The 25,599-nt window shown below is 39.3% G+C and overlaps 1 protein-coding gene across 1 annotated transcript; it reads left to right on the top strand.

Moving 5' to 3' along the window:
* Positions 1-842: 842 nt before the first annotated feature.
* LOC124283587 lies at positions 843-18,985 on the top strand. The gene is made up of 5 exons (XM_046719570.1): positions 843-1,127; positions 9,355-9,382; positions 11,507-11,707; positions 12,278-12,399; positions 18,801-18,985. Exons 1-5 carry the CDS (start codon positions 930-932, stop codon positions 18,927-18,929), a joined length of 678 nt encoding a protein of 225 aa, XP_046575526.1. The 5' UTR covers positions 843-929; the 3' UTR covers positions 18,930-18,985.
* Positions 18,986-25,599: the final 6,614 nt, after the last annotated feature.

Below are 25,599 nucleotides of genomic sequence, written 5' to 3'. Positions count from 1 at the left end.
CACAGCTGTTTGACACAACATTTCCTGTAAAATACGGGTATTGACGCCATGAAGTGGTATTCATCTGATCTCAATGTTTGGGACATAAAGGAAACACATGTGAAGTTTCTTTTTTTGTTCAGTATACAAGTACTGGGCTTACTGGGCTTCTGATATTTCAAATACACTTATGATGGAACAACGAAATCAACAGCAGCAGCAAGGCGGCATGAACTAATTTCAGAGGCGGCATTTAACACACCAATGAAACATGTAATATTCAACATACGCTGTATGACATTCAGACCACTTCTACACATTCCGGGGCAGTGGGGTAGCCTAATGGATAAAGAGTCCGCTCGTCATGCCGAAGACCCGAGTTTGATTCCTCACATGGGTGCAATATGTGAAGTCCATTTCTGGTGTCCCCCGCCATGATTTTGCTGGAATATTGCTAGAAGCGACGTAAAACTAATCCCACTCACTCTTACACATTCGACTCAGTACACATTCCGGGGCGGTGGGGTAGCCTAGTGGTTAAAGTGTTGGCTCTTTACGCCGAAGACCCGGGTTCGAATCCCTACATGGGTACAATGAGTGAAGCCCATTTCTGGTGTTCCCCGCCGTGATGTTGTTGGAATATTGCTAAAAGTATCGTAAAACCAAACTCGTTCAGTCAGTACACATTCAAATGTTTATAATTGGAATTGGCCTTGAACTTCTGTGACCATAAGCAATACGCCCCGTAAACGATAACACCGGATGATCGCTGACCTGTGATGTTAACCCTCATTGTATACAAAGTGCTAATATGACCACAGTCTCTTCCGGTCTTAAATGTGACGTTGCCTTTAAACGTGAATATGAATACAGAAACACTTTCCTGCCATATCATTGTTAGACAGTCACACCATATCTTGTTCTCGGGACCTTAGGCCAAACGAAAGAAGATGAAATTAATTGTAGTTGTAGTTGTTCTGTTGGTATACGTGGTGGCCATGATTGTCGAGAGTCAAGGAGATGACAACAAGTACTTGCTCGATGTGAAGCTTCCTCCGTTGGCAGACAGGGACGAAGATCGTGAACTCGGCAAAATCAGTCAGTACATTTGGCAGAGCTATGGCATCGACGACATCTATCGTTTCAAGGTACGTCTACACATGCTGTTTTTCGTTTGTAGCCATTTTGTACCAGCGTTGTATAACATATTAGATGTCATAAGAAGTGATATACATAGAAAGGGGGAGGGAAGTTCATTTAATGAAGAAGTACAATATATTCCAAATGACGTGTTTTTCATAATACAAAAGTTGAATTCCATAAATTGCCCCGCGTCCCTCTAATGTTATATAACGACAACGAATCTTGTTCTCTATCATCTTTGCTGTTCCGTTTCGCAGTACACATTCACTGATGTTCGTGCAATTTCAACAATTTTGATTCAGTGGTATACGAATTCAGAAGTATGTACCTTCTAGCCCACGTGTTACAGTTATCAGTATTAACCTATTGGTACACTAAGGTTAATTTGCAGTGTAAGCTTATCCAGGCACTTACCTTAGTTATCAGGATTTTCTAACTGGCATACTAACTTTAGTTATTGGCGTTAGCTGACTTACTATATGAATACACAATGTTAGAAAGTTTAGAAAGTGGTCAAATGTAACACATGTTACATCTGGGATTACACTTTCTTAGTAAAGTACATATTCTAGTACCTTTGTTGGGTGGAGTTCCATTCGGGATTCGAACCCACACCCTCAGAGTCAGGCACCAAATCGCCAGCACAACCCATTTAGCCATCCAGGGGAAGTCGGCTGACGGGATTTGGTGGTCAGGCTCGCTGACTTGGTTAACACATGTCATCGTATCCCAATTGCGTAGAGCGATGTTCATGATGTCTGGTCCAGACTCGATTATTTACAGACCGCCGCCATAGAGCTGAAACATTGCTCAGTGCGGCGTTAAACAACAAACTCAACGAGACATATTGACAATTTCACTGTGATGAAACTTCGACTCATGCAGATTCATTTCAGATCAGAGGTTGATTTTGCTGATGCCGATGTACTGCTGGACGGTACAGCGATGGGAGTAAACCAGGTGAAGTCCTTCACCAAGTCTGCCCAGAGTCGGTCATTTGTGCTTTCCTATTCCATTGGAGTAGTTGATTGGACAACACAAGACATCCAGAGTCTTGACCGCATGGCCAGAAGAATCCTGTCTTATAACCAAGCCCACCATCCTCGCATATGTCAATCATTTTGGGAGGCTGTGGTTTGGTTATTGTGGAGGCTCTTCATGATAGCCTTCACTGTGTACTTTTGCACATGTTTATTATCAGATGATCCTCTGGTGATACATGTCAACAAGGAAAAACAAGGAATTCCACGACTATTTTAAGCGCGTCATGGTTGTTGGACAGAATCTCAAAGTCGAAGTAGATTTTGTTGATGGCGATGTACTGCTGGACGGTACAGCGATGGGATAAAACCAGGTAAAGTCCTTCACCAAGTCTACCACAGTCGGTCATTTGTGGAAAGGCTATCTGGGAAACCATGCATGGTGTATATATGCAGTGTATGGAACAGAGAGAAAAGCAATCCAACCGACTCATTTGCCTGGATGCAGTCGGCTGGTCTTAAGTCCTAAGTGAAACAGAGGGCTCCCATTTTGCTGCTTAGGACTGATCACCTCCCACTCGCAATCAACACAATGTGATTCTTAAAGAAACGATTTGCATAAAATGTTGATTGTGCAATGAATTGACAAAGATTGTCCAACACCCGGTCGGTGGATGCCCTTCCTTGGCACAAACGACATGATGTCATGGCTCGTTGCTTCTACTACCAACTTCGCCATTTCTGTGGCTTTGACTTAGATGTCCATCCATGGTACGACCCTGGACATGTTCATGTCAATGGAATATGTTTCATTATCGTCCGCATTTTCTGAATTTAAATGCTTATTTACCTTTTCCAGATGATTTTGATATTTTGGAATAGGGCTACATAATTAGAAGAGGAATGTTTAAGCAACGTTTCACGGGGGGCATGGGCAATATCTGATGTATCAGTTAAAAATAGGTCTTTAAGATGGTGAATATCCTTGAATTAGAGACCCAGGTCGTATCTATTCAGCTTCTTAAATTTCATATCACCGGCCAAACCTTTGATTGCCTTTGCCATGGAATACGGATGCATCTGGGGCGAAATTGGTAAGGACACTAGACCAATTATAGGGGCTGGTGAAAGCTCTCGCAGCCTCGTCATCCAAAGAGAACAAATCTTCAATTCGTGTAAAGGCTTTCTGAGTCGGGGTGCCATCGCTCCCCACCCACGATGGAGTGTCTACCAGGAGGGTACACTGAGGAGGAAAAGCTCTGTCTTACATGACTACATTTAATAATAATAATAACAATGTGTCCATTTATATAGCGCCAAACTCCACATTAGGTATGCTCATAACGCTAACAATCAAGGCACAGCACATTATTACCCCGGATAACCCAAGCTGTCTGTTAGGCGCTAGAAGGTTATAGTCATATGACTTTTTTCCACCGGGTACCCATTTTCCTGCTGGGTGAACAGAGACAATTTTGAACAAACTCACTTGCCTAAGGTGAGACCACATGTGTCACATGTGCTTCGTTGTGGGGCAGGACTCAAGTCCTAGAAACTCTCAGGAGTCAAGCTGCCAAACACGGTCACCCATCCGAAGACTCTCCGAGCTCGACGCTGCTTTACTTCACCGATTTGTGACCTGAGCTTTGAATCTGTTCATTTAACAGCAAGACCTAACATATTTCAGCTGCACCCGAGCAACTGTCATCAGACTGATGCAACGACTAGGATAAACAGGCAAAGCGTCAGACAGGCTTAGAAGTCGTCGACCACGCCACACCCTACAATTCAGAAATCGCTTTATAACGACGTTGTCAACGGCAGGACATCAGTCAACATACAGTGTATCGACGACTAAGAACATGGTATTCGAGCACGTCGACCCAACCGCGGAATGCATCTGACTCTTCAAAGCCGACGTCGTCGATTTACATGGACCAAGCGAGTTCGACGTTGGTAGATGCATCATTGGCGACGTGTGATGTGCACCGACGACAGTAGGTTTTGCCTGTACAGTGATGACGATAACGCAAGGCCTCATACAGCAAGGCTGACAAACGACTTCCTGCATAACGCTTACATCGTTGTTTTGCCGTGTCCAGCAAGTTCTCCCGACATGAATCCGATAGAATGCATATGGGTCTACCTGGATCGACAAATCAGAAGACTACCAGCGCCACCTGTCACCGCTCAACAACGGAATGGGAACGGATGATGCCTAACGTCATTTGTCGTCTTACGTCATCAAAACGTCGACGTGTTTCGACGTGCGTTGAAGATAGTGGTGGTCAATTGAAGTAGAAGGAACAAAACCCTTTCCACATCCAGAAGAAATTTCTGCAAAAGCAGAGTCAATTGTACAATTGTGGCAATATCATGAGTATATATTTGTTTCAGTAGTATTACAGCTATATGATGTTGTTTGTAAACAAATTGAGTCTTCGACATGCAACAATCAACCTATACAATGTATGGGAACAGCACATTTACACATGCTTTTCTTTTCTTTTCAAGTATGGTCAAACACACTTTTGAGCACTAGTTTATGTTCTCAAAATTCAAGTACGTGGATTCTCAGTGTTTTTAGCTGCTCTGAACCGCTGACATTCTTTACCAAGGTATATGTTGACTGGCAGGCTATTATTTGCAGATATTACTATAGATAGCTTCTAGTATTATAAATATTGTATTAATGATCAACGCCTGATAAAACAATCAATAGTTTCTTCACCATTTTAAAGCTTATCTATATTGCTGATCGTCTGGAAAATAATTAGCTATTCGAAATACTTCGGCACTCAACTAGTTATCTCATTTTAAGATCATATGCATAATGTGTGTAAAAATGTGTGACAACCGTATCAGTGCTCGTTGGAACAGACATTATATTTTCATACTAGCTTAATCTTGTTTGCAATTGGGGGTGATGGGTAGCCTAGTGGTTAGAGCGTTCGCACGTTACGCCGATAACGCGTGAGTTCGATACCCATATGGGTACAGCGTGTGAAGCCCATTTCTGGGCCCCGTTCCTCAAAGCGATCGTAGCGCTACGACAGTCGTAACTCCCATACTTTAACACAGACTTACGACCGTCGTAGCGCTAAGGTGATCGTAACTCCCATACTTTAACACAGACTTACGACTGTCGTAGCGCTACGATCGCTTTGAGGAACGGGGTCCTGGTGTGCCCCGCCGTGTATAGCTGGAATATTGCTAAAAGTGGCGTGAAATGCAACTCACTCGTTTGCCATAAGACCAACGCCGTTCACATGGGTGAGGTACCCAACGCACAGACTCATACGTTCATGATTTGTTAGGCTATCTTGTAATTTAATGTATTTATCTGTGATTATGTATGGCAATTGCTGACTGATGAAGTTGTTATTAAAATCAAACTGCCAAAAGGAAACGGTACATTGTGAACTGATAAACTAATGATAAACTGATAAATTTCTTATATGTCAGTTAAAAATACAGGAAACTTCGTTTATAACGAACTGACGGATACAAAAAAATACAACTTCTTGGCCCAGACCTCTTACTTACATTTTAGTCGAAATACGGTTATAAGGAAATAACATTGAGTTCGTTATAACCGTAGTATATTATCATAAAACGAACAGGTGATATAATAGCACATGTAGATAATATAAACGAAGTAATATTTAGTGGTGGTGGTCTTATAATATAATATTGACACATCACGTTATAAAAATGCAGATCACGTTATAGAATGGGCAGATCATATCCTAATATGATATTTTGAATGGTAGACTGAGTATACATACATACAGACAGACAGACAGACAGACAGACAGACAGACAGACAGACAGACAGACAGACAGACATACATACATACATACAGACAGACATACATACATACATACATACATTTATCATCCAATACTAGTTTCCAGAGGAGATATCGCTTGTCAAAGATCAAGCGATATCTCCTAGGAGATATCGTTTTGGTAAGTTTTGAGCTAATTGCTGATTGGTCAATATTTCTGGACTACTTTCATCTCCTCTAGCTGTAAACAAAGATGGCTGCTGCAATTAAGTCATTTTTGACAGGTGACAAAGTTTCAATTGATGGATCTGGCCAAGCCACTATTACTTCCTATGTAGGTGAGGGAAGGTATATCTGTTCAATAGATGGAATTGACTGGACAGTGGAAGTGATGGAAACTCGACTATCATTAATTGCCCCACCCACCTTGACAACATTAGGTGAGCAGACGTCATCAGCTATGTCAACATGTACTAATACTACAACATCAGCTACAACATCTCATGCTACTCTGCCGCCCCAGGATTTAAACAACAACAACAATGTAAACTCAAGATTCGCACAAGTGAGTGACAATGATGTTGACAAGCTGATACAGATGCAAGAAAACAAAAACACCGCTCGAAAAACTCTCCGTGACACAAATCTTGTGTCCCAGTTTCTAGTCACGCTTGGTGAAACACGCCCTATTCATGTCATATCCCCCCTGGAACTCAACAACTATCTCTGCAAATTTATCGTTTCTACCAAAAGGGTCGATGGGAACGAATTCGAAACTAATTCCCTTCGTGGAATAAACTCATCTGTAGAACGATATTTACGGCGACATACCTATGGGTACACACTCCGGGGGAGCGTCGAGTTCACTAAATACAGAGAGGTCATGTCAGCAAAACAAAAACAACTTAAGTCGCTAGGGAAAGGAAACTTACCCCATAGATCAGTTGCGATCACTGACGAAGAAATACAGCAGTTTTGGGCGAAGCAGCAGCTTGGATATTCATCACCAGAATCCATACTAAACTCCCTGTGGTTTAACAACACTATCCATTTCGGCTTGAGGGGAAGCCACGAGCATAAACAGATGAAGTGGGGGGATGTTGAATTGAAAGTGGACAGTAATGGCCGGGAATTCCTAGAACTTACTGAGAGGGTCTCCAAAACACGCCAGGGGGATCAAACAGGCACCCGGGTTGTCAGTCCAAAAATGTGGGCTCTTCCCAATAATAAAGAGCAGTGCCCGGTCGAGATGTTTAAAGCCTACAAGCGCTTGCGTCCGGTTGGCTATAGCTACCCAGAGTCTCCATTTTATGTGTCCTGCACCACTGTAAAAAACCCACCTGTTGACTCGGTGTGGTTCAAACGACAACCAGTTGGCATCCATAAACTGGAATCGTTTATGAAGCGCATGTCAACAGCAGCTGGTCTGTCAAGTGACAGAAAACTTACGAATCACAGTGCCCGAAAGCACTTGGTTCAAAAGTTGAGCGACAACAATGTCCCGCCGTCACATATAATGCAGATCACTGGGCACAAAAATATCCAAAGTATCAATAACTATTCTCACATCAGTGATGCACAGCACAGCGAGATATCTTCCATTCTCTCAAATTCAGATTCTTCAGTTTCAGGCCAGCTGGTCCCGTGTTATAGCGAGGCGAGGAGGGATGTAAACAAAGCCCCGGCACCCCGCCATAACGACTGTTGCTTGTCCATGACATATGCTTCCAACACCACTTGTGTTTCTAGCAAGAGAAACCACCTCCAGTCAGTATTTGGCTCTAGTTACATTGCAGGGGGGTCTTTCACCGTAAATGTCAACAACTTTTCCTCTGACAAGCGTCGTAGACCTGTCATTGAGAGTGACACTGACTCCGAGTGAAGTGTGGCTACCGCCATGCTTGGTTTCGAACTGACTTGTGCGCGAGACTTCAAATGTTTGAAAGTTTCTTCTTTGAGGTCGAAAGAGTTATTTTTGTTCATGATTTGTTTTAACAACATAAAATTTAACTTGCAATGCCCCCGCGAAATGGTGACAAGTATGCATTGCATAATTTAAAGCCAAAACTGTTAGCACTATTTTGTTATGTGCTTGTTTTTTTATGACGTAACGTTGTCAATCGTTCCCTCTTCCATCACTCTTGTTTACTCAGATGTATTCATACGCAAGTCTTCAAAATGAACTTGTTCCAGATGATGTTTCGTTTTTATTTTCTTTCAACGACAAATTAAGTATGATATTGGATGATAAATAGAATCTCACCCTCGTGTCTTTTGATATCAAATATATCACCACTCGTTGATAAAAGTGAGAAAACTCCGAGGCTTGCCACTTTTATCAACTCACTATATATATGTATGTATGTATGTATGCATGCATGCATGTATAGAGAATCTCACCCGAGTGTCTTTTGATATCAAATATATCACCACTTGATAAAAGATAAAACCCGAGGCTTGCCGAGGAGTTTTCTCACTTTTATCAACTCGTGGTGATATATTTGATATCAAAAGACACTCGGGTGAGATTCTCTATATATACATGCATGCATGCATATGCATATACATACATACATACATACATACATACATACATACATACATACATACATACATACATACATACATACATACATACATACATACATACATACATACATACATACATACATACATACATACATACATACATACATACATACATACATACATACATACATACATACATACATACATACATACATACATACATACATTTGTATAGCGCCGATATCCAGCTCAGCTCAGCTGCTCAAAGGCACTTTGTTTTTTTTCCTCGTTCACTGGATGTCAATCTCAACGGCACATCGTATTGTCAATCTCAACTCCCTGGGGAGCATACAACTCTTGCAGCCACTAGGCGCACCGAGTTAGTGTGGCATTCCCATCCTATATTCACTTGATTGTTCAAGAGACACATAGAATTTCTTTCATCAGAGGCCTTTATAAAGCCTACCAAACGTTTTATGGTAAACATGCTGGTGCCATTGGTGTAGTGAACAGCTCTTAAATTTGTAGCTTTACCTTCTTAGGGGTTTTAACAGAAATAAGGCGGTGTCCCATATCTAACTTACCCGTGAAGATCGGGTTAGAACTGATCTTCAGCAACCCATGCTTGTCGTAAACGGCGACTGACGGGATCGGGTTGGCATGCTGACATGTCCCAAGGGAATAGATCGATGCTCACATAGATTGATCACTTGATTTTCTGGTCAAGACATGATTATTTACAGACCGCCGCCATATGGATCGAATATTACGGCGTTAAACAACAAACAAAAATCTTACTCTTAGATATGTCTTAATATTACTAAAACAGGTTTTGTTGTCGCGTCCATATTTCTTCTTATACACCTGTCGCATCATTTCAGGAAATATTTCACCACCGTAATGTTGACTTTGCTTTCAATATATAATTCCAGGTTAGAGGGGAACCTAGAGCAATTGTAGGTAAGTATATTTAGAAACAACAATAAAACGTTCATTGCTATAATTACTTGATTTTCCTCGGTGAATCCTCTTCTTAGCAAAAGGCCACAAAAATATATTTCTTGTTTCTCGTCACTTTTAAAAAAAATAAATAAATGGATAGGTAGGGCGGATTATATTTTTACTTTTTCATATTTTTTTCTGATTTTCTGTACAATGTTAGTCGAAAACTATGAATGCCGGAAGCTGAGACGGATTTCGGAAGTCTGCCGGCTTTATATACTCGAATTAACCTGAGCAAAATATACTGAAAGCCATTAAAAACGCAATTGGTATTAGTTGTCCTGAAACTTACAAAAGTTCTATTGAAGACTTTTTCCTGCGATAGAGACGATGTAAGGATAAAAGGCTGTTAATTTGGCCCATTTCGAGTTCGAGTCCCGGAGCATTCCTCTCACATGAACTTTGATACTTAAAACTGAACCTTTGACATTTCTCGTAAACACAACCACATTCATGAAACACGTTGTGCACATGCATTACCTGCACCCAGGCCCTGTTAAAGCACAAGTAATTGTGGAACTCAATCACTTTGAGAAAAATGCCACACTTGACACAAGACGAAAGGAATCAGGTTATCGGTATGGTCAGCCAAGGTGCTACAGATGTGATGATTGCCAGGCACTTTAATGTGCATCCATCCACTGTAAGTCGACTCAGACAACGTTTTCGGGCTACCGGAAGTGTTGCTGATCGTCCGCGACCTGGTGCACCACCTGTGATAACAGCTTGACAAAACCGCAATATCCGAATTTCACACTTGCGAAATCTGTTCCAAACAGCTGATGATTAGGCAAGGAGGACAATTGGGACAAGTCACCGTCATTTCAGCGCCCAAAAGGTGCAAGGACGCCTTGCTGCCTTCAACATCCGGTGTCGTCACCCGTACCGTGGTCCAACCTTATTGCATCGCCACAGACTTGCCAGACAGCGATGGGCAGCAAATGGGGCCAATCTTGGCAACAGGACATGGCCAGATGTCATTTTTTCAGATGAATCCAGGTTTAATTTATCCTTTGCAGATGGACGTCAACAGATTTATCGACGTAAAGGAGAAAGACATGATCGTTTTGGAGGGGATGGTGTCATGATCAGACCACAGACCATCAGAGGCTGCAGACCATCCAACAGCTGTTCCTGAGAAATGTGTCTTTCAATGCCCCAAAGACTGCGAGCAGGTCTTGCAGCGCACGGTGGACCCCTCCTTTGTGTGATGTCGTTGTTGCGTCCCTGATGTTGTTATTGACTGGACATTTTCAGATGAAGTTATTCACAGATGTTCACTTATAACAAATCTGCCAGTTAGGTTTATATATGTTGAAATTAGTGTCAGTAAAGAAAGTATGAATTTCAAATTGCATTTTTAATGGCTTTCAGTATATATAGCAAAAAATAGGATCGGGCCAAATTTTAGTGTCGGGCGGTAATGAGACGCAAGAAATTACTTTTATGTGGCCTAACGGGAGAAGAGATTAGTGTTTGCCTCAAGCGCTCGTAAATACCGACAGCTGTAATTGCAAATTTACACCGGAATTTGGCTTAGACTTACCGTCCTTGGTCGGTAACATACAAAACCAGACTTGCTTTGAGAGCGTTCATAACGAGATAGATTCTAAAAGTGGGACTGTAAATGCGAGGGCAAAAACACCGACAACTGTTTGGCCCTCAGGTAATGAAAGTATGTATTTATTGAAATGGATATCATGAAAACGTGATTAATAATTACATTTAATGTATTTGTCATACCGTTATTATTCTATTCATTCTCGTACTGCAAGTCTCCATGGTCCCTAGTATGGTGATCTACCTTCAGTTGCTGGCGATCTATAGCCAGTTTAATACTGTGCATTGTCCGTATAGTGAACTGTGTGTATTTTAACAGTAAATGCTAGTTTTAAATCTAACTGTGATGCTCTAGTTGTTTTACTGTCCCTTGAGGACAGGTTTTATATTATATTTTACATTTATTCCTTATCAATGTCATATTGGTTCTCGTCACGATATGGCTGAAATATTGCCGATGTAACGATAACTATATATTAACTCACTCACTCACCCACCCAATTCATTCTCATTCCATGTCAGTTGTAACCGCTAGATCCGGCTGCTCATGGAACTGGTTGACATATCGGTATGTTAAGATTGGAGCGGATTTCTCTGTAACTACACTGTACGATGGTGAGAGTTTGGCAGATGATCTTGGTGTAACCAATACATTACAAGGGAATGGACCCAGCAGCTTTTCGGATTCTAACCTGTACTTCATTGAAGTCACATTTGCACCCGGTAAGTCCGTTACTGTTTACCCGTGAAGATCAGGGTTAGAACTGATCTTCAGAACCCCATGACTGTCGTACAAGTCAACTACAGGGATGGAGTGGTCAAGCTCACTGACTTGGATGACGCATGTCATCGTATCCCAATTGTGTAGATTGATGCTCATACTGTTGTCATCGAAATGCACATTAAAAGACGAAATGCATACATGAATGAAATGTCTGTTAATTACATAAACATGTGTATTGATAAAAACAATTTCTGTATTTTTCATTTCATTTCAGAGTTTTTGACAGTTTTACATTTTAATGTATTACACGATTAGTTAGTGTGTTTGTCATTAACTGCAATGTTGGTGACCGTTGCCATAAACTGATACAAAAACAAAATGGAAGCTGGCATCACTCACTCACTCACTCACCCACTCACTCACTCACTCACTCACCCACTCACTCTCACTCACTCACTCAGAGTCATGTAACAGCAATCCCAACATAGCCAGATCATTCCTGCGAAAATAAGTCACATATTTCGATTCTGTTCAGAGATTCCTATTTTGACATAATACTTTCCTTGCAGGCAAAACAACCCCGACCGCTTTGAACAGCCTGACTCAACAGATCTTACGTCTGAGAGCAGACTTACTCAACCAGGATAAAGAATTAGCTTTCTACAAAGTCCTGGGACAAGTTCCAGCACGGGTAAGTCACAGTTGCAAGGAAGACGTTAAGTATGCCGGATCCTGATCATCCCAGAGTACTGAGTTGACTTCCTGTTGCTTCCGCTGAAACCACTATTCTAAACGTGTCCATCACGAAGAACTATGTCCATCTTGTACAATGGAATTGCACATGAATGAATATCATGGAATTGCCTAACTCAAGCAGTTTATCTCTTCATTCACTGTAGGCATCTTCAAAATATTCTGATATCAATGTTGAATCTTGTCAAGAGATTGTTTCGCTTTCAGGTACGATATTTTAGCTACCTTGAATCGCTCATAGATCAATTCACAGTACGAGGAAATGTTTTGGAGGCAGCTCTTTGAACTACCGTTCACTTATGTACAACGTATTTAGTTTAATGATAGACCATAGGTTGAGATTATACAAATCCACGATTGTAACCGTACGCACTACCCTAAAAACCAAAGAATGTACACGCAATGAAGATATGCATATCCTGTGTCCACCTCTAAAGACAGACATAGGCTACTGAAGATCGATTCTTACACGATATCGAAGTTGATAAGACGTTTCAATCATGTTGTTTGTTTATTGTTTAACGCCGCACTAAGCAATATTCCAGCTACATGGCGGGGGCCTGTAAATAATCGTGTCTGGACCAGGTAATCCAGTGCTTGAGTATCTATCTATGCAATGAGATACGATAACATGTGTCAACCATGATAGTAAGTCTGACCACCGGACCCTGGTAGTAGGTTTATACGACTAGCTTTGGTTGCTGAAGACCAGATCCAAACAACTGATTAAATGTACATTAATTAGTGGTTAGAAGTGCAGAATTACAATATATTCCAAAAACACGTTAAAGTTGTTCGTTATTGATAACACATTGTCTTTTTTATTGCTGGACCAGACTGATCGTTACATCACTCACCTGATTTTGTTATGAGATAATGGCTTCAATGATGCCACAATATTAATGTCTTGAGTTTTATATGACTGAAAACAGTACAGTGACGGGACAGAGTTTATCAGAAATCTATTTAAACCGACAACAGATTAATGCTGGAATTTACCTTTTGAACAGTCCACCTAAAACAACCACAGTAACTAAATTTAATTATTAGACACCGTTACCGTCTGCCGAGCGCGGTATTATATTTATGCCTCAGTATATTTTCAAACCGTGTGTTCAAATTAATATTGAAATATACGAGCTTGCCGTAATGCTTAATATTTTAGTATTCTTTTTTTCTAATAATATATACAGAATCATGAAATTTTTATTTTATGATAGGTCGTTAGAAGTAAAAAAACAGCTTCGAAAAATGAATACGAGCCGTCTCGAAGGCAAAACAGAGCCCCTTACCAAACCTAGAACATTACGCTTGGTTCATGCAATTCCTCCTTGCATTTCAGTGGACGGTCATTCCAATAGTATTAGTTAGACATCAGTACTGTTGGTTTGTATTTTCTACAGTAGCATGTTAGCTATGTACTCTCCTTGAATGTAGTTTTGTGACAGATTTGGAAATCGCCGTCTTCAGGTAGCTATTATGTTAAACTGGTGTCGGTCTGTTATTGGAAGATTTTTTAACAGGTTTCTGAAGACACAAATGGTATCCTGTAATGTTTTTGGATGTTCTGGTTCATCCTACCTGGAAACGTCTTAACGAACGTCATCGGAAACAACATGATAGAATCCCACTGCATATTGTTTGTGTACTGTCGTTCAAAACGATACACATCGATCCATTTTCAGTTAAAGTGTATTGCCAGTGGAAACTCGCGGGAAAGCAACGTTTGATGTACTTTTCATGAAGTACAAGCATTAGAGAATCTGTTGCTAACTATTCAGCACTCAGTTACAAACAAACCTTGCAACAGCTCTTTATACTATTGTACCCTGAAGTTACAATGAAACTTACGTGACGACACCCAAGTAACAATGACAAGCTGTCTTTCAAATAGCAATACGTTGATATTTTCAAAAACAGAAGAATAAGATAGACAGTTTCGCATGTCATTTGTGTGGAAAAGCAATATGAACAACTGGGCGTCTACTTTATTATATCAGATCTGTTTATACAATGGAAATGCACATTTCACATTTGATTATCACCTGTCACTGTGATACTGTATCGTAAAGTAATAGTCAGACATGCTGGTCCCAACGATCTCAACCGTCAAATGTGTTACAACTCATTCTTTTTTCTTTATTTTTTTGAGTGACGTTAATTACAATTTTTCATTAATTTTAATACAAATAAACAACACCAAATGACAATAAGTGCAACTATGGATACATTTACAATGTAGTTTGACGTTTTGTACCAAATTGACAACTAATACATGAATCCAACTTTTGGTTAACATGATCATGAACATGAACACAGAGGTGCTGATCAAAATACCACTGTTACGTAAATTACCTGTCGCCAACTTTAATGGACATTAGTGATACTATCATAAGCAAGGAACAAAGCAGATCTTTCGAAGAACTTTTGACGTATGAACTTATAAAACTTAGAAACTTGAACATGAACTGCATCATAAAAGACTCTAGGAATTGTCATCCATATACGCCACATTTACATTATCAATTCACACACGGATAGTTTCTTGATAAGTGGCATTCACCTTGAACATTCTGCGGCTTTTACCCGTTGGCACTGGACATTCTTCTAGCATGTAAAGAATGTTGTCTCTTTCCACCCATACGAAAGTACGCAAGTACTGTGTATTTAGTTTAAGAATAGCCCATAGGTTGAAAGTATGCAATACCATGATTGTAACAACCATAAAAACCAAAGAATGTACAAGTAATAAATTACGCATATAGAGTGGTCGCTCCTAAAGGCATTTAGCCATATTCCAGCTACATGGCGGCGGTCTGTTAATAATCGAGTCTGGACCAAGCAATCCAGTGGCCAACAGCATGAGCATCTACCTATGCAATTGAGATACGATGCCATGTTTCAACCATAGCAAGTCTGACCACCTGATCGTGTTAGGAGCGTTATACGTTTTGCATGGGTTGCTGAAGATCAATTCTAGTCTGGATCGTCACGGGTCAAACAAATAATTACAACAATTTTTATTTTTTTTCCACATTCTTGTTATTCATTTCACTTCAGCAGGTGTAGATACATATGTCATATCATTGTTTTACAAATCATATACAGTGATGCGCTCATAAAATGGACATGTCAGGTGTATAATTATATCTCTAATACATTGTTCAGAGGTTTCAATTTGGAATTAAATTAAGGCAAAGCATTGTTCTTACAAGCAACAATTCTTTCTACTTTGTACACATCCTTGACGATATTAGCGAGACAGTCAATGGATAGTTCATTCTGTTTTATACTTGAAGTATGAATATATTATTTGGCCAACAGAATAATGTGTGTTGCTAGTAGACTAGCTGAACTGTTGCAAAAGAGAATGTCTTGAAATTGTCTGAAATGGGAACATCACAATGTGTGAGATTAAAAAAGTGTTCAACCTTTCTCCAAAATTCCCGTACAAGATTTCATTTTATGAATACATGTTGGAGGCTTTCTGGTTTAGATTGACAAAAAGAGCAAATATTTGTTTCAATTATCTTCATTTGCAACAACTCTTTTCTGGGATAAATTGCTCTGTTTATAAATCTATACTGAAAATCTAAAAGCTTTACATCCTTTGTGCAGTTTCTGTATTTTTTAAACACTATGTTCCATGAAATATCTATATTTAGTTCGTTTTGCCATTTCTGACAAACTGTAGGTGGGGTATCATTTGCTATAAGTTTGTCATAGAATATTCTACATTCCTTCATTTGAGATAGAGGTCTTAAAGACTTGAGTTTAGTGAGAGGTTTTGAGTACTTACAGGATCAAATAAAAGAGTATTTTTCCAAGATTTGGGAATATTTAAGATGATTTTATTGTACTCTAAAACTGTTCCATTGATGCAGTAAAGGTTTTTGTATTTCATTGAAAGACGAAAAAAACATTTTCACCCCATATATCTCTTATTGTATGAATATCTCTGTTAAACCAATCTTCAATGAAGAAATTAGTATGTCTAAATGGGTGATTCAACCAAGATTTCTTCTGGTTGACAAGTATTTATCTATGTTGTTGTTTATAATTTTTACTCCAAATAGATAAAACATCTCTCCAAAATGGGTTATCAATTCTTGCATGACTGTGAATATTCTTGCATAGAGTGATAGGTCGCCAGTTTTTCATGTGTCTTCTGTCTTTATCTTGTTTTCGAATACAAGTTATGATTCCTCTGTTAATAGTAAAAGATAGCTGATTTTTATCAAAAGCTTAATTAGTGATTAGAAGTGCATAATTTAATTGCATTCCAAAACAAGTGTTAGAGGCGACTACTGGGATGCATTTTGATACAGTTCACGCAACTCCGGATATACGAGGGGCTATCAGTAGCCGGTCACATGTACCCCTACTGAAACGGAAGAAATTGATAAGCTTGAGTACAGAGCAGTCTTAAAAGTTTTGGTCTTCGCGGGCCACCCAGCGAAGCACATTGAAGTGTGATTGATAGCAGTATGAGTACCCCATGGGACTCAGTACTCGTACTGCTGTTAATCGCTCTCCAGGGAAATATGTGATTAGATGTCACGTGACCGGAAACCAGTGACATGAACATGTCCATATTACGTTTATGTGAATGATATAAACCATTCTTCAATATCATACAGTTATTTTTATCATGCACATATCAAAAGTATTTTAGGCTCAAAGCTGTTTGAAAGCCCCTGGTGTATTCTGTGCTCTTTTTTCAGTGAGTGAATGAGTTGAGTTTTACGCCGCACTCAGCAATATTCCAGTTTTATGGCGGCGGTCTTGAAATAATCGCGTCTGAAACAGACATTCCAGTGATCAACAACATGAGCATCGATCTGCGCAATTGGGATACGATGACGTGTCAACCAAGTCAGCGAGTCTGACCACCCGATCCCGTCAGTCGACTTCCACTAAATGGCTGAGTGGGTTGGGGGGTTCCCATTTTGCCGGACGCTTTTGTTATAGATAAAACTTCACTGATGCGCGATACTCCCTTAAGCAATAGGGTATTAACTTATAGTCTGTTTCGGCCTAAGAAAGTACACACTGAACCTTCATCTCGATTTTTTTATCTTTCACCAATTCCAACATTTTTGGTACATTTTATCTTCATGATAAAATTTATAAATACACATTTCGTACATTTTCTGAAAATAAGAAAATGGTAACTGAAGACATAAATAAATATAAACATAAATATTTTCTAAACTGAACTTGATCTTGCTGGTGGTTGTGTATGTTCCTTGACTGACTGACTGACTGAGTTTGGTTTTACGCCGCTTTTAGCAATATTCCAGCAACATCACGGCGGGGGGACACCAGAAATGGGCTTCACACATTGTATCCATGTGGGGATTTGAACCCGGGTCTTCGGCGTGACGAGCCAACGCTTTAACCATTAGGCTACCCCACCGCCCCTTATGTTCCTGGAACTGCTGAGAACATCACTGACGGTGTTGGCGGTTGCAGGACAACCTGTCTTACACCATTTCCAATGAATTCGTCCCTTTCTGTGTTCTTAACCCTAAACTTGTGATCTAGATAGATTAAGTGTCTACCTACCTCCCCTCGATTTTAGAATGAACTGAATGTTAACTTGAGCATTTGCCATTTTGCAATGAGCGAACCATGTCTACATTATATATACAGGCACAACTTAAGAAATAATCATTTTAATAAGCTTCACTTAATTCAGCTAATATAAATGACTAAATGACTGTTGGTGACAACTACTCACTGAAAACAGACTATAGCCGGCAAACCAGCGGACCGTTACTCTTAATCCGTTATCATCACATCAGCTGTCCGGCAAAGTGGGGTATGACCAGTGGGTTGTGCTGGCGATTAGGTGCACATCCCGAATGGGACTCAACCCAAAAAGTACTTTACTAGGAAAGTGTAATCCCAAATATAACATGTTACATTTGACCACTTTCTAACATTGTGTATGCATATAGTAAGTCATTTAACGCCAACAACTAAAGTTAGTATGCTAGTGAGAAAATCCTGATAACTAAGGTAAGCGCGTGGATAAGCTAACACTGCAAATTAACCTTAGTGTGCCAATAGGTTAATACTGATAACTGTAACATACGGGCTAGTACGTACGTACAATTTGTCCCTCGGGGTAGAATACATGTTTATTCATAAACTGAAAGCCATTACGCCATAAAATAACCTTCTTTGACATTTGGAATCAATCATGATTAATCTATTTCTGTGGATAGTCAAAACTAGCATGTTTACGAGCACTTAGTTCTCACCATGCAGAAAGGTCTTCAGTGAATTTCTACTCTATTGCTGAAATGTATGCTGGTCTTTTTGTTGTTTCAGATCCTGATTTTTGCGAACCTCTTGCCGTCCAAGGCAGATTCTCTCTACACTACTTTCAGCTGTACCGATGGTTGCAGCATGAAACTGACTGCGATTCAGAGCCTTAGAGACTATGTTGAAGACTGCTGATGAACGCCTTCCGATGTAACAAATCGTATTTCTCAATTAACTTTCAGACACAGCAACATGGCAGTTTTGTTATATTTTCCACCGACGGTAAACCTATTGTGAATAGTGGAAGTTTCAGACAAGATTTTCTGAATCATGATTACTTCCACGTGTTCCTTTAAATGATCCAAGCCCTTAGAAATATTGGATAGAACTAGTCTTTTATTCATGTATTTCGTAAGAGACAACGTCGAGGGGTTCAAGGGTCGAGTGGTCAAGACTTGCAACATAGGCTGATGCGTGTCAAGTATCCCAGTTGCGAAGATCGATGCTGATAATTCCAACTTCATCTCATCAAGACTCGGCTTGTTACCGACTTCCTAGTATTCTATTACTTGGATATTGTGTACAGAAATATTCACAACAGACAGTTGTATCCTCATTATCGTTGAAAATTGAGTTTAGTTTTACGCCGCACTCTGCGAAATATCATATCGTTGGGAGTATCATCAATGCAAGTGATGCTACCCTACCGGCCTCTTGATTCAATACCCACACTAAACCATATAGGTCAAAAGAGTGAGTGAGTTTAGTTTTACGCCGCACTCAGCAATATTCCAGCTATATGGCGGCGGTCTGTAAATAATCGAGTCTGGACCAGACAATCCAGTGATCAACAGCATGAGCATCGCTCTACGCAATGGGGATATGATGACGTGTGTCAACCAAGTCAGCGAGCCTGACCACCCGAACCCGTTAGTCGCCTCTTACGACAAGCATGGGTTACTGAAGATCAAATCTAACCAGGATCTTCACGGGTCTCGTTGAAAAGAAACCACTGCAACATGACAGCAGTACTAACTACAAGACGAGTTACAAAATCGAACTTAACTGTGGTCAAAGCCAAACATGAGAAAATCAAGATTGAACATTATAGCAACGAATTCAATGTGACTCGTTTAACATTAGAAACACACACAATATCTGTGCCCCAGACCATGACCGTCACAAAGGTTCTTTGTTAATAAAGACTTCTCACTGGCACGTACCAAAATAACCCACAGTTATCTCTGCTGGATCCTGTGGGCGAACGCTCACACTTCTGACACCATGTTAGCACCCACGGGAGTCGGATAATTCACTCTCCTTCGCACCAATGACACAACACGTCATGTTTGGATCATGCGCCATTTAATACACCCAGCATCCCTAGCTACATCCGGCTCCGTACACCGACACGCTTTCACCTATACTGCACAGAGTAATCGGTATGGTTAGCAAGTTAATTCAAAGCAACGAAAACCAGAAAAATTGTCATCACATGTTAAACAGTAAATGTTCACTGAGCTGACTGCTAAACAATTTGGTCATAAAAACTTTGCGTAACAATAAGTACGGAAATATAATCTATTTTGTACCCAATATCACCTAATATATTTGATTAAATTCAATACAATACATACATTTTTCTCTATTCACAGCGTGATGCTATAGTTTGTTTAGTACATACACCTGGATGCGATCATGCCAATCGTCACATTAATAAACTCATTTCATTGACCGCAAATACATGAAACGCCATGCGCGAGATCGTTCACGTTAAACTAATTTCATTGACCGCAAATATTTGGAACGCTCACATTATCAGTCACTTGATTGTGTGGTACAAGATTCGCTTATTTACAGGTTCTCATCTCGTGCGGTATTAATGCATGATGGAATGTAGATCACCTGTTGACTTGAACGTATGTGTAAATATTAAGCACAATGAAAGCGACAAAATTTTCAGATGTTTACAATATTCATACTCAAGGAGTATATTTCTGTCTATAGTCACAGCTGCAACACCTACAATGATAGCTGGAGTCGTGCAACCATTTAACTGATACATGTATAAGTCTTATGAAATAAAACCTGAAAAGAAATATACGTGGTGGAACAAATACAAAGCAACAAGCTAGATAAGTATTTAGGGCTCCTTGCCTCTAGGTAGGAGACCTATTATAATCGTTCGGGTTATTATTATTATTATTAATATTTATTATTATTCCGCCGATATTTGTACCAAACATAACTCCTAAAACAATGCTCCGAATCGCTTATAAAATATCACACAGATGCCCACCGAGGTGAAGATATTCCCTTAAAAATCTCTAGGCTCTAGGCCCAATAGCAAAGGGGAGATAATTCAAATTAATTCCAAAATTTCAAAGTTTGACAGCAAATATCTCAAGAACTAATTCTTCCAACACTTCCAAATCTCTTGTACAGATGCACAATCGAATTCCCAACAATTTTGCCTGGACGGGTCAAGTCGCTAAAATGTACCGTTTGGCAGTTATTTTTGTTTTCAGTTTTTGGCCATGTTTTTCAGCACTTTTCTGAGTAGTTTGCTCCCAAAATGTGCTGAGCTCGAACCATCAGCTCTAGACAATCCAAACTTTCCACAACTGATATCAAGTAACCATTGTGGAAATTCTGCACAGACCCAAGAACAACTGAGATACAGCCTTTTAAAGAGGGAACAATTTCTTCTCCAGAACTTCTTAAAAAGGTACATGACCCCCGAGACCCCGGCTGTATTTGGAAGATCCGCTCGCCAGTTAAAACGTGTTCTGGCTCCGTTTTGGACGATGATTTCTTGCCCTCAAATACAATAGATAGAACTAAAGCCAAGGAGCCCACGTCGTTGCTTGAAACAATATTTTTTTCATCATTTCACAAGACAATTGTGACCTAACCTTGAATTCCAATATTTTGCCAGGATATCAATCTGATCATTATACTATTTCAAACTCTATTAACCAAGAAAGAGGGAGAGGTTATTGGAAGTTTAATAATTCCTTGCTTCTATACCCAGATTATGAAAAAAGTTAAAAATACAACAAAAGAAGCCATTAATGAATAGCTTATTTCTAGAAGCCCTACTAATGAAAATAAGAAGTAAGAGTGAGTGAGCGAGTTAGGGTTTTAAGTCACATCGGCAATATTTCAGCCATATCGTGACTATAAAAAAGTTTTGAATTCACCATAAATACATGTAAATAAATATAGTGGCGGGCAACGATGAGGTCTCCTTGGCTTTACTTTCTATCTATTGTATCTGAGGGCTAGATATCATCGTCCAAAACGTAGCCAGAACACATGTTTTGACAGGCGAGCGGATCGTCCAAATACAGCCGGGGTCACGGGGGTCATGTACTTTTAAATTGTTCCGGAGAAGAAATAGTTCCCTCTTTAAAAGGTTGTATCTCAGTTGTTCTTGGATCTACGTTCAAAACAATTAGTGTTCTGGAATCACCAGGACATCATCTACCATACTGGCATATTTGCATTTTGGGAGCAAACTACTCAGAAAAGTGCTGAAAAACATGGCCAAAAACTGAAAACAAAAATAACTGCCAATCGGTACATTTTAGCGACTTGACCCTTCCAGGCAAAATTGTTGGGAATTCGATTGTGCATCTGTACAAGGAATTTGGAAGTGTTGGAACAATTAGTTCTCGAGATATTTGCTGTCAAACGTTGAAATTTTGGAATTAATTTTGAATTATTTCCCCTCTGCTATTGGGCCAAGAGCCTAGAGATTTTTAAAGGGAATATCTACACCTGGGTGATTTTTGTAAGCGATTCGGAGCATTGGTTTAGGAGTTATGTTTGGTACAAAAATCGGCGGAATAATAAATAATAATAATAATCCGAACGATTACAATAGGTCTCCTGCCTAGAGGCAAGGAGCCCTAATAAAAACATACTGGGGACCATGGGGACGTACATTACTTTTGCTACTTGCATAGACCCTAGCTGGATTTACATCATCCCTTCAGCTGTCAGCAATTTTTGACAATCTAGCTATTATCAAAAGAACATATATACTACGATTAGAAATAATAGTAGGTATGAAACTACCTTGAATGCTTTGGGACTTACGTACCCTCTCAGGAGGACAATAATTTTACAATACTTCAACCCCCTTTGAGGGTACGAAGAGGTACGAGTATATCCTATTCTACACATCTTTAAAAACGTAAAAAGAATAGAACTGATGAAGAGGTTTAAGAAGAGATTTTCAGAACATTAGTGTTAATTTGCTGGTTGAACTTTCAAAACACAAAACTGTGCTTGAACAGAGAGGAATATCAATGGGAAATAGACTGCTCTGGTAAAATCTTCTGTAAAAATCTTTTTTCTGCTGATAAATAAGACGAAAAAGACTTTATCCCCCTAGATCACATTGTAACCCCAACCCTTAATGATGAATTAAGATTTGGAAAAAGAGATTGATATGAATGAAATTTCCTATGCAATTAAGAATATGAAAAATAACAAAAGCTCCGGAATTGTCTATAACCATGAAAAGAAGTGTAATAACTTGCATACCTAAAGCGAACGGAGATAAAACACTTTTGAGAACCTGGAGACCTATTACTTTATTGGATGCACTTTATAAACTTATTAGCACTTGTATCACTAACCGTGTAAACAAAACCTTGAATTCTCTAGTACATGCTAATCAAACAGGCTTTATTCCAGGTAGAACTCTTAGTGAAAACACAAGATTATTTTATGATATAATGTTTGAAACTAATAAAAGAAATATGCCAGGACTAATTCTCGTAATAGATTTTGAGAAGGTTTTCGATACAGTATGCAAAGAGTTCTTGAATAATGTTTTAAGCTAAATTTGGTTTTGGTCTTGAAATCACTCATTGGATAAATATACTGACATATGAAACAACATCCAGTGTCATCCAATATGGTAAACCGTAAATGAACGCGGATGCAGGCAAGGTGACCCTCTGTCACCGTACCTCTTTATTTTGTTGCTGAAAAAACTTGGCTGTATGATTAGAAGTAATGAGAACATAAAAGGTATTGCTATTGGCAATAATGAGTATAAATCAAACCAATATGCAGATGATACGGAACTATTTCTTGATGGGAATAAACACAGCTTAAAGGCTGCTATTGATGAAATTCATGCTTTTATAAAATGTCATGACTTAAACATTGATAAGACAAAAGCAATATGAATTGGATCAAAGAGAAATAGTATGGATATACTATGTAAAGACATCAAAACAGAATGGCAAAGGGTGTGTTCGAAGTCTTGGGAATTAAATTCCACACAGATCTTAACAATTTGATAATATCAATTACATCTTATCTCAACCCCCTTTGGTTGAATCATCAGTTCAAAGATAAAACCCTCTTTTATACAAAATTGGTATCATAAAGCGCTGCATTGTGTCTGTAACACAAGAGGGCTAATGACTTTCAATGAATTGAAAACGTATATGATATCCGGGGAACTTTCTTTAGATTATCACAGACTGTTATGTAGTATCCCTCCTAAGTGGAAACAGTGCATCAACCAGCAAACGTGTATTATAAAAATCTAACCTGACCATTGGAAACAGTTTACCTGACTTGCTTAAGCCTGGAAAGGGTTCCAGATATTTTATGACAATATCATCACCTGTAATACGTGCCCCACAGTGGAAAAACGGGTGGAAAACTTTAATCTTACCTCTCCAAACCGGAAAAAATATTTCTCCAGTACAGGTGTTGTACACAAGATGTAAAACTTTTAGAATTTAAATTTAAATTTCTACACCGCATAGTCTACACTAAGAAGGAATTAAAGGCTATGAACCCAGTAATCGATGGTATCTGCTCTTATTGTAAAACTGGGAAGGAAAGACATCGCTCATGTTTTCCTTCAATGTGAATATGTAAAAACAATCTTGGGTGAGTCTGAACTATTTTTGAATACCCACATTAATATGGGTATAACTTTTGGATACCAATGCAATTTTTTTTGGCTATCCAGACCAATATAACCTGTTGAATCACTTGTTCCTACTGAGCAAAAGGCATATTTTTCTATGCAGTCTTAAGGGCAACACCCTATCAATGGATAAGGTTATAAATAACATCAGACAAGTTTATGCCATTGAAAGGTTTATTGTTTTGTTAGAACAACAAATATAATGCCTTTGAAAATGGTCTCCACTCACAAAAAGTTTTAAACTTTAAGTAGATGAATTAGATTTTATATAGTATTGGCCTTCAGCCACAGTCACTTCTCAGTGTAAACAATGTACAATCACGGAACTTTGTAGTTCAAACACACCTGTACAATCTAAATCAGATAAATTATGTTTGATTGTTGTATATTACTGCGACTGCAGCTCTTGACTGTCTTCTCTCTGAAAACATTGTACCACTTTTAAACCTTTGGACCGAAAGCCTATAGAGTGTTAATCAGATAAATTACATCTGATGTTGTTTACTATTGGCTTATAGTCATACATTTACCCCCGTTTGCAAACACTATGCCTCTCTTGAACCTTGGCAGGTCAAATATGTTTATACATCTATAGTCAGATTAAACACACCTGATATGGTAGTCTATTTGCTTATAGTCATGGAGTAACTCTCTCCTTGCAAACTTTCTGCCACTCTTCAATTTTTGTAATTTCAAACATGCTTGGAGCTTTTAGGACCTCTCCGGTGGACAGTCTATATGCAGAGGCTTCCGAACCTCCCCTTGAACAACGCCGCATTAAACTTTCACTGCAGTATATCACTAAGTTACATTCAAATGAGTCCAATCCAGCATACAATTGTGTTTTCAACCCTTTATGAAAACCTGTATCCGAATCTACCAAGCCTGGTTCCACCACTC

Source organism: Haliotis rubra, unplaced genomic scaffold (assembly GCF_003918875.1).
Source record: "Haliotis rubra isolate DU_JTF1 unplaced genomic scaffold, ASM391887v1 Scf318, whole genome shotgun sequence".
NCBI lineage: Eukaryota > Metazoa > Mollusca > Gastropoda > Lepetellida > Haliotidae > Haliotis > Haliotis rubra.
The sequence above is the reverse complement of the archived record's forward strand: the minus strand, read 5'-3'. Positions and strand labels throughout refer to the sequence as shown.

Excerpts from the sequence above, each read along its gene's own strand:
- LOC124283587 (XM_046719570.1), top strand. The coding sequence starts at position 930 with ATGAAATTAATTGTAGTTGTAGTTGTTCTGTTGGTATACGTGGTGGCC. Across the intron at positions 1,128-9,354 it reads ACGACATCTATCGTTTCAAG|GTTAGAGGGGAACCTAGAGC; the intron begins GTACGTCTACAC and ends ATATAATTCCAG. Across the intron at positions 11,708-12,277 it reads TGAAGTCACATTTGCACCCG|GCAAAACAACCCCGACCGCT; the intron begins GTAAGTCCGTTA and ends CTTTCCTTGCAG.